This window comes from Nicotiana attenuata, unplaced genomic scaffold (genome assembly GCF_001879085.1).
Source record: "Nicotiana attenuata strain UT unplaced genomic scaffold, NIATTr2, whole genome shotgun sequence".
Classification (NCBI taxonomy): Eukaryota; Viridiplantae; Streptophyta; class Magnoliopsida; order Solanales; family Solanaceae; genus Nicotiana; species Nicotiana attenuata.
In genome coordinates, this window is record NW_017675191.1 from 37,722 (window position 1) to 52,205 (window position 14,484).

General features: G+C 38.3%; 1 protein-coding gene across 1 annotated transcript in view; it reads left to right on the forward strand.

Annotated features, from left to right (window-relative positions):
* LOC109219789 overlaps positions 1-14,171 on the forward strand; it is a 35,955-nt gene extending 21,784 nt beyond the window's left edge. The window contains exons 12-24 of the mRNA XM_019384260.1: positions 3,798-3,899; positions 4,013-4,159; positions 4,256-4,418; positions 4,527-4,757; positions 4,841-4,995; positions 5,144-5,272; positions 5,386-5,503; positions 5,648-5,843; positions 7,190-7,301; positions 8,368-8,522; positions 9,869-11,291; positions 12,271-12,465; positions 13,329-14,171. Of these exons, the coding sequence (XP_019239805.1) occupies positions 3,798-3,899; positions 4,013-4,159; positions 4,256-4,418; positions 4,527-4,757; positions 4,841-4,995; positions 5,144-5,272; positions 5,386-5,503; positions 5,648-5,843; positions 7,190-7,301; positions 8,368-8,522; positions 9,869-11,291; positions 12,271-12,465; positions 13,329-13,799 (3,597 nt within the window). The 3' untranslated portion in view covers positions 13,800-14,171. The remainder of the gene's footprint in view (positions 1-3,797; positions 3,900-4,012; positions 4,160-4,255; positions 4,419-4,526; positions 4,758-4,840; positions 4,996-5,143; positions 5,273-5,385; positions 5,504-5,647; positions 5,844-7,189; positions 7,302-8,367; positions 8,523-9,868; positions 11,292-12,270; positions 12,466-13,328) is intronic.
* The last annotated feature ends 313 nt before the right edge of the window (positions 14,172-14,484 follow it).

The window sequence follows — 14,484 nt, forward strand, 5'->3', positions numbered from 1 at the left end:
ATTGAGAATTGATAACTGAAATAATAATTGTTGAAACTGAAATTGAAACTGAAATGATAACTGATAGCTGATAACTGATAACTGAAATGATAACTGATAACTGATAACTGAACTAAACAAAGGAAGTAAGGATATGAATACTCCCTCTTCTGAATGATGAACAACCTGTTTATCTGAATATTAAACTGCGGCCTCAGGCCCAATATATATATGTGCACAACTGCAGCCTCGGGCCCAAGTATACGTATAGTCCAAAGATGCATAAAGTATAAACTGCGGAGTCAGGTCCAAAGTTGCATAAAGTATAAACTGCGGCCTCAGGCCCAAAGATGCATAAAACATAAACTGCGACCTCAGGCCCAAAGATACATAAAGCTTTAACTGCGGCTTCAGGCCCAAATACAGGTGTTCATCCTTCAGGGATTTAAAATCAGGAACTGAGAATCCTACTGCAATACATGATAGTGAAATACTGAATCATAGTGAGTTACATGATACTGGAATACTGGATCATACTGAGTTACATAATACTGAATAGAACTAGACTAAGACATGTATCGTTGAACTGATTATGAACACTGAAACTTCAATTGTTTATGGCATACTGAGTAATCTATACCAAGACTCGGGGGCATCAAACCCAAGTCTATATTGAATACACATTGAGCTTACAACGTCCAGAATGAAAGTCATGAACAAGTTATGAAGCTAGAGAATAGAAGTTCTACAACTATTCAAGGAACTAGGCTAAACTATATTTTTGAGCCAATTAGTAACGTCTTAAAAGAAACGTAGTGTAGGGAGAATCATTAACATTCCCAAACATAGAGAGTTAGCCTCACATACCTTAACTTCCTGCTCTTGAGCGTAATACAACGTTTGTCAACCCTTTCAACTTTAATCTATAGCAATACAAGTCAAGGGATTCCATATTAGCTATGATAGTCATGTTTTGGTTACTTAAGCATTTTATCAAACACTTGGTGAGAATAAAGCTTCATAGTCCTTATTAATGGTGTTTCTACACCCAATAACCCATTCTCTTTCTCCTAGATAATCTAAAGTCTCCAATGGTTATAATCAACATCATTCTTCATTACCCATAAGGTAAACAACACCCTTAACCACTAATCAACAATCAACAACCCAAACCAATAATCCGTTCATGCTTTTCTATTAAACCCATCAACTCATATCTCATGAACTAGAGTCTATAATCATTAATCCAATGCTAGAATCAATTAGAGGGTAAAGACATTGCCTTTTTGAAGTTCAATCCCCTTGAATTCGAGTTCTAGGGTTCCTTCTCTCAACAATGAATTCCCAATCGAATACCTAATGATATGAAGGGTTTACCCATGTTAATAAGATGTTGGAAAATTGAAATTTACTTAGAATCACCATTAGAACTTACCTTGGATGGTGGAGGGACCTTTAAGGAGTTAGGTTTTTGAGAGCTCCCCTTCCTAGAGCAAGTTTTTGTGTTTTAGGCGTGTGGGGGACGGAGGAGGGCTTTAAAATGACCCCCCAAGTGCGCCCCCCGCGCACCTGACCGCGCAAAATGGCTGTAGCACTGCCACAAGTGCGCGACCACGCACGTGACCCTCTGGGCGCGCATATTGCGCACTGCTCTGTAAAACGCACATATATAATTTGCACAGAGATCCGTTATATATCGTTGGAAAGCTATTTCAAAGGCCTACAACTTTCGTGTTTTGAGTTTTCCCAAATTCCTTACACATTTTCACTAAATCCTGCTGGAAGACGGGCCTTTTGTAAACTCAGTCGATTTTGTCGAATCTTATGCACCTCACTCTCCATTTTGATTTTAAAACAACTATTTCCACCCATACTCATCCTAATAGAACTTCACATGTCTATTACTACTCATTTACCACGTCCATACCTAAGCCAAATTTACGGGGTGTTACACATATAAGGTAGCATGCTTCACTTGGTTATTGGCAAAGGAGGCAGTTCTGACCCAAGTAAACCTCATAAAGAGAGGGATTCCATTGTGTCAAGCAGTGTTGTCAAAGGCTCATTTTAGGCGCGATTAAGCCTGAAGCTCAGAAAAGCTCAAGGAGGGCGCTTCGCCTCGCTTTAGTTGCGCTTCAGTGTAAGGCAAGGCACTAAGGCGTGCGCCTCATTGACCATGAGTTCTCTCTTGAATCAAGCGGCACTAAACAACTATAATAAGAAATAAGTGTATTAGCTGCTAACGGAAACATTATGAATGAATTTGTTACTTTGTTCTCGAATTACATATAAATTTTTATTTATTTCCTTCATTGCGCATTTTTTAACTAAAGCCTACACTTCAAATGCCCTTTGCGCTTAAAGCCCAAATAGACTTAGAGCGCTTTTAGAGCTTTTCTCCTTTGACAACAGTTAGCCATCTATTTTTACATTGCAGAATAACAGACCAGTTAGGGAAATTTTTTATTAATCTTAGAGGTATATCCTGGACAATGCCTTGTAAGATTACTAAAGTTCTTATTAGTTGGGATGAAGCTGGAGCTGGAGCAAGAGATAGATATATTTATTGGACCGTCCCAACATGTATTTGGTGGACAATCGGGAGAGAAAGGAATTTCGGGAGTTTTGAGGACAAGAGCAATTTAGTGCAAAAGATCAAGCTTGATTGTGTCTTGCTTTTTTGTTTTTGGTGTATGCAGACTTACGCAGTAGATACTCCATCAATCCTAGAAATCCTTGCATCTTGTTAGGATTGTTGTCGGTCTCTCTTCTTTTTGCCTTCTTGTAAATATGGTTTACAGTTATATTAATATATACTCCCTCTATTTCAATTTAGATGACACACTTTCATTATTAGTTGGTTCCAAAAAGAATGACATATTTCTACAATTGGAAATAATTTAACTTTAAACTCTTCATTTTATCCATTTTACTCTTAATGAGAAGCTTTTATAACCCGACAAATGTCCTTGCCCCACAAAACTTTTACCCCTTAAGCTTTTAAGACCACAAGTTTGAAAAGTTTCTTTTATTTTTAAACTTCGTGTCAAGCCAAACTACCTCATCTAATTGAAACGGAGGGAGTACACAATTGTTACCTTTTGAAAAAAGAAAAAAAAAGATATTGGGCAAATGTGATATGATGCACAATAATATTAGTCTATACTCCACCCACATGTTCTTGCAGTTTTTGTGCATCACTTTTCTAGCTGAGTGAGATTGGAAGAAGATATATTTTAGAATTAATACACGTACAAGATCTTGTATCGGGGGAGTACGGGACCATCTGCTACCCTGCTCTCACTTAAATACCAGGTTTCATGTTAGTGGCAGGTTCCAAACCGTGATGTGTGCCTAATACACACATCTAGCACTGCATCTTATGGTTGAACCAATTCTCTAGGGGCAGAATATATTTGAAAATTGCATACTAACTAGATGAAAATGTTTTGCATAAAATATTAAAGAACAATTTAAGCTTCTTGAAAAGACCTTAAGTTTAAACCATTATGCAAGAGCAAGATAATAAGGAAAAAAAAGCTAGACATTGAATTGGAAATAGAGGGATTATTAGTAATTAGTTATAATGTGAGCAGGAGGTCACGGTTCGAGCCGTGGAAACAACCTCTTGCAGAAATGCAGGGTAAGGTTGCGTACAATAGGCCCTTGTGATCCGAGCCCTTCCCCGGACCCTGTGCATTGCGGGAGTTTAATGCACCTGGCTGCCCTTTTTTAGTTATAATGCTAGATCAACAGTAACTTGCCGTTTAAGGAAGTCAATATATATAAGAAAAGTCACCTTGATCTTATTTTGGCAGCATTTTATGGAAGGTCATGCAAAAAGTGCTCCAATTTCTCGGTTACCTCTCATCACAATCCTGGATACTAAACATTATTTGAAAGATGTCCCAGTTTGTCAGGTAATCATTATCAACTATTTAAGTTTCTACACATTCTCAAAAAAAACTATTTAAGTTTCTACTCTCTTCACACAGTTTTGCTTGATATAACCTCTAATAGCTATCTTATGCAGCCATTTCATCTGGATCTAAATTTTTTCAATAAAGAGAACCGAGTTCTTCACTACCCCGTCAGGGCTTTCTATGTTGAAGGCTCAAACCTTATGGCATACAATATATCTTCTGGAGTAGAAAATATTTACAAGAAGCTTTACGCGTCGGTAATACTTAATTGTTATTTTCAATTAGTATGTTAAAGCAGTACACATTTGCAGTATTTTGCACTTTTGAAACTGACAATTTTTTGGTTCTTTCAGATTCCTGGAAATGTAGAATTTCATCCGAAGTACATTATTTATAGTAAAAAGCAGCACCTCTTCCTCGTCGTTTTTGAGTTCAGCGGTGCCACAAATGAAGTGGTTCTTTATTGGGAAAATACAGATTACCAACTTGCTAATAGTAAAGCAACTACTATTAAAGGTTTTCACCATCTATCAGAACTGCTAGTTTTGGCTTCTTAACATATAAACAAGTTCTGTTATGACTCATTAAGTATCAAAATAATGAGTTTACTCCCCTTTGCTCCAGGTCTAGATGCTGCCTTTATTGGCCCTAATGAGAATCACTATGCAATTCTAGATGAGGATAAGACTGGGCTGTCCTTGTATATTTTGCCTGGAGCTGCTCTACCAGTGTCAAAAGAAAAGAATGGCGCCATTGATCAAAACCAGTCTACTGACACTGATGTTGGTACTACTAAGGGTCCAATGCAGTTTATGTTCGAAACTGAAGTTCATCGCATCTTCTCAACTCCAATAGGTATGTTTGAAGGGGGTTCCATGAAATATATTATGTAAACTGCTGCGGCAATCCTGATTGATCCAATCATTTTGTTTTTGTAGAATCAACTTTGGTATTTGCTTCCCACGGTGACCAGATTGGCTTGGCAAAACTGGTTCAAAATTACCGCCTCTCAAATGCTGATGGCCATTACATATCAACAAAAGCTGAAGGAAGAAAATTTATCAAATTGAAAGTAAATGAGATTGTTCTCCAGGTAAATGGTTTAGGATTTCTCCCTATCAGTTCTTGTTTAAGAAAGTTCCAATACAAATACTAGCAGCTTCACATATTGAGTTCTATTCCTGTTTGTTATGGTTTTTCTCCCGAGAACTGCTTCCTTCACAAGTATAATATTTTTCCAGGTGCACTGGCAAGAAACTCTCAGGGGCTATGTTGCTGGTGTATTGACCACACATAGAGTGCTTATTGTTTCAGCAGATCTAGATATCCTGGCATGCAGTTCTACAAAGTTTGACAAAGGACTTCCTTCAATATCCTTGAATGCATTCCTTTTATCGTTCCTGTTATTTTTATTGCCACCTCAGTTTACTTATCTTTATGTAGGCTGTTTTATGCATCCTGGGATTCTTAACTTTTTGGATACTATAGATCTATTCTGTGGCTTGGGCCTGCACTTCTTTTTTCAACTGCCACTGCTGTTAGTATGCTTGGGTGGGATGGCAAAGTGAGGACTATACTTTCGATTAGTATGCCTAATGCAGGTGGATATTTAATTCTTCCTCCAAACTGCATGTACATGCTCCCATGCTTGGGGCTATCCAGTTCTATTTATTCTTTTTTGTTACATCTTTTTTCATGCAATCTTGGATGCTTAACTACTTTGGCTACATGACTTCCTTTTGCAGTATTGCTTGGAGCTTTGAATGATCGGCTGCTGCTTGCTAACCCTACGGATATAAATCCTAGACAAAAGAAAGGGGTTGAAATTAAAAACTGTCTTGTTGGACTTCTTGAACCTCTCCTTGTTGGGTTTGCCACAATGCAACAATATTTTGAACAGAAGCTTGACCTCTCAGAGATCCTATATCAGATAACCTCAAGGTTTTCCTTCTACGAAATGTTGATGCTTTTAGACTTTTAGTTTGGCATCTTTAATTTCTTTCATGCTACTTAATTGTTTGATCTGATTGCGCACTATTTAAATCTTTCTTGGTGTTATCATCTATTGTAAATAGAGAAGATATGTAGCTTTAAAGAATAACCACTAATCCCGAGTTGAATGCTTTAAATCTATTGGTTTGAAGTCCTAATTAGTTTTTAACTGGTATCTTTTCAGTCTCCAAAGCTCTCAAAAATGCTGGTTCTCTCAGGGAACTTTTGGTTGTTTTCTTATTAAACAATTTTTGGCTGTCTTATGGATTTACAGTAAAAAAAAATTTCTTTTTCCTTTTCTTTTGGCTACATTATGAAATGTACTTTTTACAAAGGAGAAATTGAGGTAAAATTTAGTTTGCTACGAAGTACTTAGTACCTAATATTTTGTTTTTTCTATCTGCTTTCTGTCCTTGTATCAGGAATGAGATGCCTCTATATTGTAACATACAGCGAATAATTCTGGACTATGACGAGTTTTTGATGATTTACTCTTGTTTCTTCATCATTTTCTACTGAATTTGCAACCTTTTTCGTTCTCCCTTTGATGATTTCTTTTTTATCTTCTTTTTTTCTATTGAAAAGAATTATGTTCTTTATATATATATATATATATATATATATATAGTTTTTAGGATGATATAACCTTCTAGTCTGACGAAACTCCCTTTGCTCAAAAGCTTAGTACATAGTTAATCATAGCCACACGCTTTTAAAAAAAATAAAAATGATGTCCTTTGGACGTCTAAATTTTATGGCCCTTTTTGTCAACTGCCAAAAGATGCAATAATTGAATGTAGGCTAGATAAGTGTATTTAGAAACTTTTCAGTCGATTGTGTAATGTGAAAGGTCTGATAAATAAGATTAGGGAAGATCCTTTGCATGTACAATTCTGAAGAACCAGTTTTAACATGATTCTGTGTGTCTTTGCTAAAAAACTGTCATAAATCTTTTTGGAACTTGGAATCCATCAAACAACCGATCAACTATGCCCAATCTCAATCCTAGTCAGTGTCGGCTGTATTAATCCTTTATGTCCATGCCACTTGGGCTTGGAACTTGGATATTGTAATTAATATAAAAGTGGTTTTATAATATATTTTGGATATCTTGGTGTATATTCAGATTTCGTAGTAGTTGAATACAAATGGGAGAGAAAAGGTTCGACATGATGGCAGTTTCCTTATCGGTTCTTAGTTGTAATCTGATTATGAAATGTTTGCATAAAAGCTTGTTAGTAGAATATTATGAGAAAGTTGTGATATTTGACAGTTTTCGGGCTTTTGTTATGAAGGTTTGACAGTCTACGAATAACTCCAAGATCTCTTGACATACTTGCTAGAGGTCCGCCAGTTTGTGGTGATCTTGCCGTGTCATTATCCCAGTCAGGCCCACAGTTCACTCAGGTAAAATTATTAGGTAATTTATTTTTTTTTGTTTGGGTGAAAAGAGGAGCGACTGGAGGAGAGAAGTAAAAGTGGATTGAAGTTATTTACGGATAAGAGTTACTTCACTTGTCTGGTTAGGAAGTAAAAGAGGACTAGAAGTTAATGTGGAAGGTTAGATACCCCACCATGCTAGCATTTGAAGCCCTCCAAAAGTGGAAGGGGAGGTTGCAGTGAATCACTTTTACATTCTCCAAATGTACTAAAAAACTTGAGATAACTCATAGTACTTTACCTCCCCCCCTGCACCCATTCGTGTGCAGAACCATATTGTTAGATAGTTATGTGTAACTAGTCCTCAGTCCTATATGTAGTGGGAGTAGAATATGTCGTAGTCCCATATGTAGTAGGAGTACAATATGTCCTAGTCCAATATGTAGTAGGAGTAGAATAAGTATTATATATAGGGCTCATTGTATCATTGTTAATAAATAGATTTTTCGCCCGTGCATTCTCACATGGTATCAGAGCTTCAGTGAGAAAATTATCGTTGCGCGTCATTCCAGCAACATCCGGGAAGAAAGATCTCATCGCCGTGCAATTTTCCGGCAAGTTCGTCTTGTTCCCTGGTTTCATCGCTGCTACGGTGGTACTGTGCATATACCAGTACCACCATCAGATCCGAAACCCTTGTGCGACCAAACCCCAGAAATTCCAGTCCCATCGGTACAAAGAAATTCAGTCACTATGCGTCTTTCCGGTTGACAACTCAAGATTAATTTGCGTTATCTCCTCATCGGTAAGTGTTGTGCAAAAACCAACACTACCATCTTGTTCGAAAAAGTCAGGCGACAAAACCCCAGCCAATCACTCCGGGCAGAAAGCCCCTCACACGCCGTCCCATAGTCCCATATATAGTAGGAGTAGAATATGTCCTAGTCCCATATGTAGTAGGAGTAGAATAAGTATTATATATAGGGCTCATTGTATCATTGTTAATAAATAGATTTTTCTCCCGGAGCATTCTCACACATATGTTGTGCTAACTTGGCATTGTGTTTGTATTTATATTTGCTGATCTGAGTAGGTATTGAGAGGGATCTATGCAATCAAAGCGCTCCGGTTTTCGACTGCATTGTCTGTCTTAAAGGACGAGTTTCTACGTTCAAGAGATTATCCAAGATGCCCCCCAACTTCACATTTGTTCCAGCGCTTTCGCCAATTGGGCTATGCTTGCATAAAGTATGTAATCATGGCAATATTTTATAATTTTCTGTTTAAAATGTCTAGAATTATGTGCTCTGTCCTCGAGTTCATGTTATCCTGTCTTTGCTATTTGTTATTCTTTTTTCTTCTTTTTTTTTTTTCTTGGCTTTGGTGTTTGACCTGCTTGGACTTTACCTACTGTTTACAGCTTTGTGGTCTCTTTGTTGACAAGCCATAATCAAGTATCACTTGGACTATGTGATTGTGGTTCCAATTAAAAGCTATATACTTGGAGATTTTTCTACTTGCTTTCCGACAAGTTTTTCCTATTATTATTTATCTCAGCAATATATCCATTTTGCACGTGGAGTAGATCTTTTCTGTAAGAGAAAAGAAGCAGGTATCACTAATTAATAATTTGTATATAAAAGGTAGAGATAATTTCTCGATCTTTATAGTTTTATTGTAAGTCTTCTAATTTTCTTTTCTCTCCCAAATGACATTTATTCTGGTGTTATTCCTGAGATTCTGTTTCACTATTTGCCTCTTCTCCTCCCTCTGAATTAAACTTTTCCTTGCCCCACAATGGCTGAATTCCTATTAGTATCCATTGTACAAGTCGAATCCTAGATGTAGAAATAAAAGGTGGACCCCCTCTCCGTTGAAAGAAATGAGATTATCGCGGATACACACGTTAAAAATATTAACTAAATTTGCCTGACGCAGAGGCAATCAAGAAAGCCACATAAGTGAATATTTGACCTACAGAAAAGTGAGCTAATTCAACCAATCTTGCTTGTACAATGGAAAGGGTCACTGGTTTATCTCTCCAGCAAATCAAATTGGGACATGCTCGATAAATTGTCACGCAAATTGATATTTTATTCTTCAGTGTCTTTTTTGTTTTAGCCGGTCAACAATTACTCTGGTTTAACATGTTCTGCTTCATATGCTTGTTAGGGGCACCTGCCCATTACTTTTGTGATGTCAGCAAAGCTCTCTGCCTTTGTTATATTTTGAACTACGTGAGGTAGCTTGTTCCTAATATCTGAGACGGACCAGTAGTGTGACATGATTTTGCTTTAGTAGAACAGGTAATACGACATGAATGCTAGACTAAGTTTCAGGGTATAAATAATAATGTGCCCATGTGATAACAGCAGCAGCTACGTGTTGGTTCAAAAAATTGATTGCTACTTTTGAGTTACCCTTTGAGAATACTTTTCTAGATTCCACTTTTTCCTTTTCTGGCGGAGATTTTGTGTAACCTCAATTACTCGATAACTCTCAGGGAGACTGATGCAAAATTGACATGCGCCTATCTTATTTCAGCAACTTTTACTATTTTCATTCTTATATGTGATTTTATTTTGAGATTGCAGATATGCTCAGTTTGACAGTGCTAAAGAAACTTTTGAAGTCATATCAGATTACGAAAGCATGCATGACCTATTTATAGGCCACCTTAACCCAAGTGCAATGCGGCGACTAGCACAGAAACTGGAAGACGAAGGTGCAGATTCAGAATTACGACGATACTGTGAAAGGATCCTTAGAGTGCGGTCAACTGGGTGGACACAAGGTATCTTTGCAAATTTTGCAGCTGAAAGTATGGTCCCTAAAGGACCAGAATGGGGTGGTGGTAATTGGGAGATCAAGACACCAACTAATCTGAAGAGCATTCCTCAGTGGGAGCTTGCTGCTGAGGTGATGCCATACATGAGAACTGATGATGGTACAATTCCATCAATTGTCACGGATCACATAGGTGTTTACCTTGGTTTGATAAAAGGAAGAGGTAATGTTGTAGAAGTGAGAGAAGATAGTTTGGTGAAAGCATTTAAAGCTGAAAATGGTGAAGCTAAGGCAAATGGACCTCAAAAAGCTATAGTTGCATCAACAGCTAACCAGTCCAAAGGGTTGCCTGAGGTTGAAATCAAGGGTGATATGTTAATGGGACTAGAAAGCCTTGGCAAGCAAGTTTCCAGGTCTAGTATGGTAGATGAGCAAACAAAAGCAGAAGAAGAATTCAAGAAATCACTGTATGGATCTGCTGCTGATGGTACCAGCAGTGATGAAGAAGAAACGTCAAAAACGAAAAAACTACACATACGAATTAGAGACAAGCCTGTTACATCTGCTACAGTGGACGTGAACAAGATTAAAGAAGCCACAAAACAGTTGGGCTTGCCGATCAGTAGAACAAAGTCATTAACTGGTTCATCCCCAGATCTTGGCCTCCTTGTACCTCAACCTTCTTCTGCAACCACTGGACCAGTCACAACTCCAATGGTTTCTACATCTGCCGATATTTTTGGAACAAATTCATTGACACAATCTGCATCTATGCCGAATCTAGCTCCTAAGGCAGCGGGTGCTGGAGTTACTGCAGGGCCCATTCCAGAGGACTTCTTCCAGAATACTATATCATCCCTCCAGGTTGCGGCATCATTGCCTCCTCCTGGGATTTTCCTTTCCAAGCTGGATCAAAGTTCTCAAGTTGCTGAAGCCACTAAAATGCAACCTAACCAGGGTAGTGCATCTGTAGCTGATGTTGGTCTACCTGATGGTGGTGTTCCCCCTCAAGCTACTCAACCACCTGTTTCACTTGAGGTGGTTGGTCTTCCTGATGGTGGTGTTCCTCCACAGCCCTTCACTCAGCCTTCTGGCATGCAACCTCATGTTCAGATGTCAAAACTTCCAGTATCCAGCCAACCTCTTGATCTCAGTTCTCTTGAAGCTCCAGGTTCAGGACAACCTTCTGTACATCCACCTTCTCCTCCAAAAGCCGTGCGACCTGGACAAGTAAGTATGCTTTTCCACTCTTAAAATAGTAAATTTGTCTGGATACTGAATTCCTGCGTTGGATAAGGAATTTCAAAGTGTGACCAATTCCTGTTCATACTGAATTTGTCTGGATCATTAGTAATTATGGGAAAATTGATAGTGAGCATTAACATTGTTTCGTTTTCTCTGTACAAATGCGGGCGCATGAGAAGGAAATTGGACCTTTTGAATGCTATATATGTTGGTAGTAGCATGAAGAATTTTCTAGGACTCCTTTCGGTTTGCACAATTGATAATGTTAAGCACAGACAACTGGATTTTTCATTTATCGAGGAGTTGGTTTTTTCATCAGATTCTTCACTAAGTTGGTGAGGTGGTTATGTAATTCTTAGTTGATATTTCTGGTCCGCTGGAGTGTTAGGAGGTACAGCGAGGCCTCAGGATAGGACCCTTACTCAATTGCTAATATTCAGTGATCTGTTGTCATTAGGTCATGGTTGGATATCGAGCGTTCTGGTCAGAGAAAATGTAATGCTGCACACCAATTAGCTTACCTTATTCTTCAAATTTGACCAATTTGGATATGATTGAGTTGGCCTAGAGAAGGGAAATCCCTTCTATTAGGAACATACAAGGATGCTGAGAAAGTTGGGTACTACAAGAAAGTTCTTCATTTTTAAGACCTTATCGTTGCAAATCAGGATTAAACAAGTGATGGGTGAATTTTTTTTAACTTGTTAAGGGAAAAGAAATCGGAAGTCAAAGGTTAAGAAGATAAAAGAAATAAGCTTAACAACAAAGAACATAGTGGTTTTGTTAAGGTGTATATTTTTAGGATCAACCTTTATCGGGTTCTAGGAACTAAATGCAACAAGGATTTATAGAGAAACAGTGAGGAAGTCCTTGAGCACTACTGTCGGTTGAAAGTCTTGTGGTCAAATATGTCCAAGCAGAATCCTCATCATTTTCTTACGGTTTGCATCTTTCTTGGTCATAGGTTCCTCGTGGGGCTGCTGCTCCAGTTTGCTTCAAGACTGGTCTTGCCCATCTTGAGCAAAATCAGCTGCCAGATGCATTGTCCTGTTTTGATGAAGCTTTCTTAGCACTGGCTAAGGATCAATCTCGTGGAGCTGACATCAAGGCTCAAGCCACAATATGTGCACAATACAAAATTGCAGTCACCCTGCTTCAGGTACCTGAGCATTTACCAAATAGAAACAGTGTTCTACGTTGCCAAATGGACTAAATAACTTTGTCCTATATGATGTCTGATTTTAATTCGCTGTGCATTCTTTGGGTGACTTGGCTCACAGCTGGGAGAGTAACAGTTCTGTACTGTCTGTTTTACTATCCTCCTGCTTCTTTCCATATTAGTTGATGTCACTTATGTTCTCTTTATATTGCATCGAAAGTTACCAATGGGAATCTTCTCAGTGCCTAATACAAGTTGCTTCTGCAACTTGAGTATGAACCTAGTCCTTTCTACAGTCCCTCTTTCCCATCCTAGAGACAGAACGGCAATAATAAAAAAGGGAAAATTACAATCTTCGTCCCTTAGTTGATAGGAAATTGCAGTTTTGGTTCTTGTGATATCCTGCTAAACACATGTAACATTCAATTTGAGAAGTGCACAACTGATACTTTTAGAAGGTTAAATATGTTAAGTCAGGTACACAAGGACCAAAATTGGAATTTGCAAAGGGATAAAAAGTGCAATTAGCCCTATAATCTCTAGCTACCCCTTCCTCTCCATTCTTCTGTTTCATTCCAAAACGCTGTTGGTTTCAACTTTTCAAGAGAATTTCCCACCTTAGAGTTTAATGCAACAAGCCCACTGCTTGTTTTGTTTTGTCCCTACAACATATTCAAGAGGTAGTTTCATCTAGATAGCCTTTGTAAACAGACAGCATGAGAGAATAAAATTAAGCTTCATTGCAAAAGGAAAGCTTTTGTTTACTTGCTAACAGCAACATTGAGCAAATATCACTTGGTTTTCACTAGAGTTCTTGCTCTGTTTGGATGGGTGGCTTTAAGTCCTTTGTCACTTCTCTGCAGGAAATCAGCCGACTGCAGAGAGTCCAGGGCCCAAGTGCAATCAGTGCGAAGGATGAAATGGCACGATTGTCTCGACACTTGGGTTCACTGCCTCTTCTGGCTAAGCACAGGATAAATTGTATTCGAACTGCTATCAAGAGGAACATGGATGTACAGAACTACGGTTATTCCAAGCAGATGCTCGAACTTCTACTATCTAAGGCACCTCCAGGCAAGCAAGACGAATTGAGGAGCTTGGTTGATATATGTGTTCAAAGGGGCTTGTCCAACAAGTCAATTGATCCATTAGAAGATCCCTCCCAGTTCTGTGCTGCAACACTTAGCCGTCTATCAACCATTGGTTATGATGTCTGCGACCTATGTGGGGCCAAATTCTCTGCTCTGTCATCACCTGGCTGCATTATATGTGGTATGGGAAGCATCAAAAGATCGGATTCACTTGTGGTTCCTGTTCCCTCTCCATTTGGCTAAAGATTACTGGTCGATATCATTCTAGCTGGTGTGTATCTTTCAAGATCGATATGAATCTGCTATGAAAACATTTGAACCTCTGGAAGTTCTGCAATTGGTGGTGGTGTTTGGTGTTGTGTTAGCATAGTGCAATCGTTTGTACATAGTGTAATCCTCCATTTTGTATCTGGTGTTCTTTTGTTCCCTTCAATTATCTTTTCCTTCCTTTTTCCTCTCATGTTTCCCTTGTCTAGTTTGGCCTTGTGTGACTAGTTCGAGCAATCAGGATTCCGTAGGTTGTCTTCGAAAATTTTGCTATTAGCAGGTATTCTTTTGTATGATCTTTCCTGTAATACATCTTGATATATAGTATATTAACAATGTTTATCTTCCCACGGATGTTACCACTTGTAAAACACTGATCCCCATGGACCTTATACCCACTGCAAAAAAAAGAGAACATATATGTCGCTGTGGCACCAAGTGTTGCTAGAACTGCACAAGATGACATCTTAAGTTTCCTCTGTGGCCAAATTTGTTTCGTCTAGCGTGATAAAAATTTGGGTGTTGGCTATAGAAATACACATGCACATAGATCGTAGAAAAAAAAAAGAAAAAAAAGGCTATGTATTTTATTATGTAAAATAGCCGTTGCAGCTACCACATCAAAAGTTGATTTTTCTTGTTTTTTGATCGAACTGTTATG